This window comes from Papaver somniferum, chromosome 6, assembly GCF_003573695.1.
Source record: "Papaver somniferum cultivar HN1 chromosome 6, ASM357369v1, whole genome shotgun sequence".
NCBI classification, from domain to species: Eukaryota; Viridiplantae; Streptophyta; class Magnoliopsida; order Ranunculales; family Papaveraceae; genus Papaver; species Papaver somniferum.
The window spans coordinates 70,534,098-70,537,956 of record NC_039363.1 but is presented as its reverse complement, the minus strand read 5'-3'; the positions used below and the strand labels follow the sequence as shown (position 1 = coordinate 70,537,956).

Below are 3,859 nucleotides of genomic sequence, written 5' to 3'. Positions count from 1 at the left end.
CCATGAAAAAAGCTTGGGAAAGGAAAGATAAACAAGTAGTAATTGAAAGTGATGTTGAAGGAATTATAGAGAAGATAAATCGAAGAGAATTTAACAAATACCATAGAACCCAAGCTATGTTTTATGAGAAGATAAATCGAAGAGAATTTAACAAAGACCATAGAACCCAAGCTATGTTTTCTGACATTGAATACCTAATTTCTGGATTTAAGAAAATTCGTCTTACTTTTGTTAATCGCACGAATAATGGGGATGCCCATAATGTAGCCCAATGGAAAAAATGAATCAGACATCTATGGCCTGGTCTATACCTCCGGTTTGGCTTATGCTATCCGTAAGTGCTAACCATAGTGTCTTTAGACATGTAATGTGATTGTTTTTGTATCGATTATGTCCGATTTTTCTTAGGAAAAAAAAAGATCACTCAGATTCATAATAAATTTATCCCAAAAGTTTAATGAAGAGATAACCAACCTATTTCAAAAAATTTATACGTGGTAAAGAAATAAAGGATTGCACCTTACTTCTCCGAAGAAAAAAACACCTAAACATTTTTTATGTGAGGCCATACACCTAATTTGGAAGATATCGGCTATCTCATTTTTATGTGAACTTTGGGATTAAATGCAATACTATATTTATTTAGGTTGACATCTTGACCCAAAAATTTGCAAAATTATTTTCAGACAGTATATAACCGTAGAGGCTATTTGGTTTTAGCTTTAATGAATATAAGACAATCAATGACGAAAAACATGCGAGGAATAGATTGGCTAGAGGTACTTACCTTTGTAATATGGATAAGATTTTCAATTCAGATAGAGAGAGACCTAGATAAGTCTTACATGCATAAAATAAAAAAGATAAAGAGACAAGGGGGTTAAACTGTCTCGGATCTCTTTAAGGTTTATAAGTCACTACTGGATAACCATTCAATATAATGAAAAAGGTAACAACATAAATACATTGTTTTATAAGCATACCCCAACCGTTAAAAAATATCTAAGTTTAGATAAAACTGTTAACAAGATATGCCATTTTATTTTGTCGAAGGCTTTCAACATGTCAAACTTGATAGTTCCTTAAATGCAAAAACATGTAATAACGGAACTAAATATTGGTCGAATTCGCAATTATCTTATTTTTTTCATAAAAGCCTCCCTCTTATTTTTTTTATTTATTTTTATTTTTCACAATTATCTTATTTTTTTCTTTCTGAAATGTTCATATAAACAATTTAACTAATCTATAAAAACCTCCCTTGTGACTCTACCATCTTTCAACAAACACCAAATCCTGATATTTCATTTATAACCCACGTCACACCACTACTAATAACCGTGTCTTAGTAGACAAACCTTTATAGGAACGGTAATCGTACTGTAAAAGTTTGGTTGTCCGATGAGAAATGCTTATGGCTATACAATTGGGATACTCTTATCTACAAGATGAGAGTAATTTAATTGTGTAAGAAACTTGGGAGGACTCCTTGATATTTGAAGTAATTGGTGGATGATGTATACACTTTTTATCACATTTTCCCGTGTTAATGTTTTGTTTACTCATCAACATAGAGCAGTTGTTTACTCATCAACATAGAGAAGCCGATCGTGTATTTGATCTTTTGGCTAAATATGTTGCTATTTGTTTTTTTGATGTTTCTAATGCACATTTGACACGAGGAAGAAAAGTGCATGCTTTCAGCAGTGCCAAGCTAAGTAAGAAAGGTGGAATTAGGCCTATAATGGCCAAAGTCAGAGATGCATATAAATATGCATTGGCCCAAAGTCAGATATGCATATAAATATGCATTGGCCTTAGCCTTCAAGGCCATATACCCTTATTCGTGGTAAGCTGGAAAGATGTGGAAGCTAAGTTAGTTGCATCATGCTCCATAAGCATGCTTGCAAGTGCAAATGAACGTACATTTATCTAGTTTTAAGGCCTGATAAATAGCATCACCACCAAAATTTATTTTAGGCGATCCTTTTACCGATATACAGAAGAGGACTTACCCTTGGTTTGTTAAGCCTTAGCTTGTGACCAAAAAAGATAAAATATTACATGGTAAGTAACATTTAAAATCGTTTTTCCTTTTTTTTTTTTTCTTTTTTTTTGTTGTAAAAAGCAACATTAAAAATGATCAACAATTTCAACAAAGGAAAGGTGCACTCAACCAACTCCATTAAAATTATGCACAACCAACACTCATGAATTTGTCACAAGTTTTATACTTTCATATCGAATATTCACAAATCACAATTGAATTTCATGCCAAATATAAACAATCAATCAATGAAAAATCCAACCTTCATAACTTTCGAACCAAATTTTAGTCATAAACCATCAAGGTGTTCTGATGTGCTGAATTTCCCAAAATAACCTCACTTTTAGTTGGAATCAAGTACATTTTCTCTTTTAGACATTCAGACAAATCTCATGGCCTGCCTACCAAGTTGTACAAACTCATCCCATCTTCCCAAACCCTAAACTTTACCGAAATTGACATAAAACCCCTCAGTATCCCATGTATCAAATATCCAACAAAAATCAAAAGTGAGCAAACCTCAACCGTTAATCTTAAAGATTGACGAATCCAACGAAAAAAAAGCATCTGTAATACAATAGTCACATCTTACCACAACACAACAAAATCCCACCCTCATAAGATCTGCATCGTAATCTCCACGCGTCAAAACGCAGTAATGAGAGAGAATAAAAAGTGGTCATGTTAGGTTCGAAAACGCATATATTTCTCCCGCCCACTTTGCTATCTTTTAAATTCCAAATCTAAAACAATTAAAATCCAATTTTCATTTTATTTTTCCCACCATTCATTTTCATTTTCCCGCCTCTCTGATCCTTCTCTCCTTAAAATCCCCATCTCAGTTCTAATTCTTTCATCCCATTCTTCTCTCTTTCCCTCGGTCTCTCTCTCTCTCTCTCTCTCTCTCTCGCGCGCGCGCTTCAGTCGCTGACTAAATCAGAGTCTTTGTTCTACAGGTTCTAAAGAAGCTACACAACCAAGAAACCCTAGAAAATCAGTCAACTACAGTCAACTGAAAAACCCTAGAAATCAAGTAAATATGAATAGAAGAATCAGAAGCAAATCATCTTCACCAAAAAGAGAAGAAGGTTATCACAGATACTTGAAACCTGGAGCGCTAGCCCGAATAAGAGATTCAAGAGCTAAATCTCAGATCTCTTTATTTAGAGTCTCAGCATCGAAATTGGGGATATCAGCGGCATCGGTCACATCAGCAGCAATAGCAGCTGTTCAGAATCATCAGATCTCAGCTATAGCTTCTAATGAAGGTTTTCCTTGTTTTACTGGAAGGATATTCAACCCTAGATGTCCACAAAGGAAGAAACTTGTTGCACCACGGTCTTTTTCATTTTTGATTTCTAGTAGTAATCCATCTAGTCCAGTACTTTCTGATTCTAATAACCCCCTTTCTATTATGGAATTAATTAGTGCAGATCTTCTTGTTTCTCATTAAAATTATGTTTTTTAATATTTTTTTAGTTTTAGTTCTTGTAGATTTGTTGTCTCACTTCTCGATTTGGGGACTTAATCCACCTTGAAATACTTGAGTAAATAAAATCAAAAGCGATTATTTCTATATTTGCTGTTTATTTAATCAATTCTGCGGCGTATACCTTGGATCTGATAGGATTTAGTTACAGATTGAATGGGCAGTATAGAGAACCATAATTGGGTTCAATTTGTTCATATACATCTTCATTTAAACTGAGTTCATAGCACTATTGTCTTAAATTGCATAAACTATGGTTTTGAAAGGTATTTTGATTGATTTGAAATGAACCCCCAAGTCCTGTGCAGTCTACTCAATTGTTA

The 3,859-nt window shown here is 33.8% G+C and overlaps 1 protein-coding gene across 1 annotated transcript; it reads left to right on the top strand.

Annotated features, from left to right (window-relative positions):
* The first annotated feature begins 3,086 nt into the window (after nucleotides 1–3,086).
* LOC113290903 lies at nucleotides 3,087–3,500 on the top strand. Its single transcript, XM_026540489.1, has one exon. The coding sequence runs from the start codon at nucleotides 3,087–3,089 to the stop codon at nucleotides 3,498–3,500; it is 414 nt and encodes a 137-aa protein (XP_026396274.1).
* Nucleotides 3,501–3,859: the final 359 nt, after the last annotated feature.

What these genes read in the sequence shown, in the direction of transcription:
- LOC113290903 (XM_026540489.1), top strand. Translation starts at nt 3,087, where the DNA reads ATGAATAGAAGAATCAGAAGCAAATCATCTTCACCAAAAAGAGAAGAA.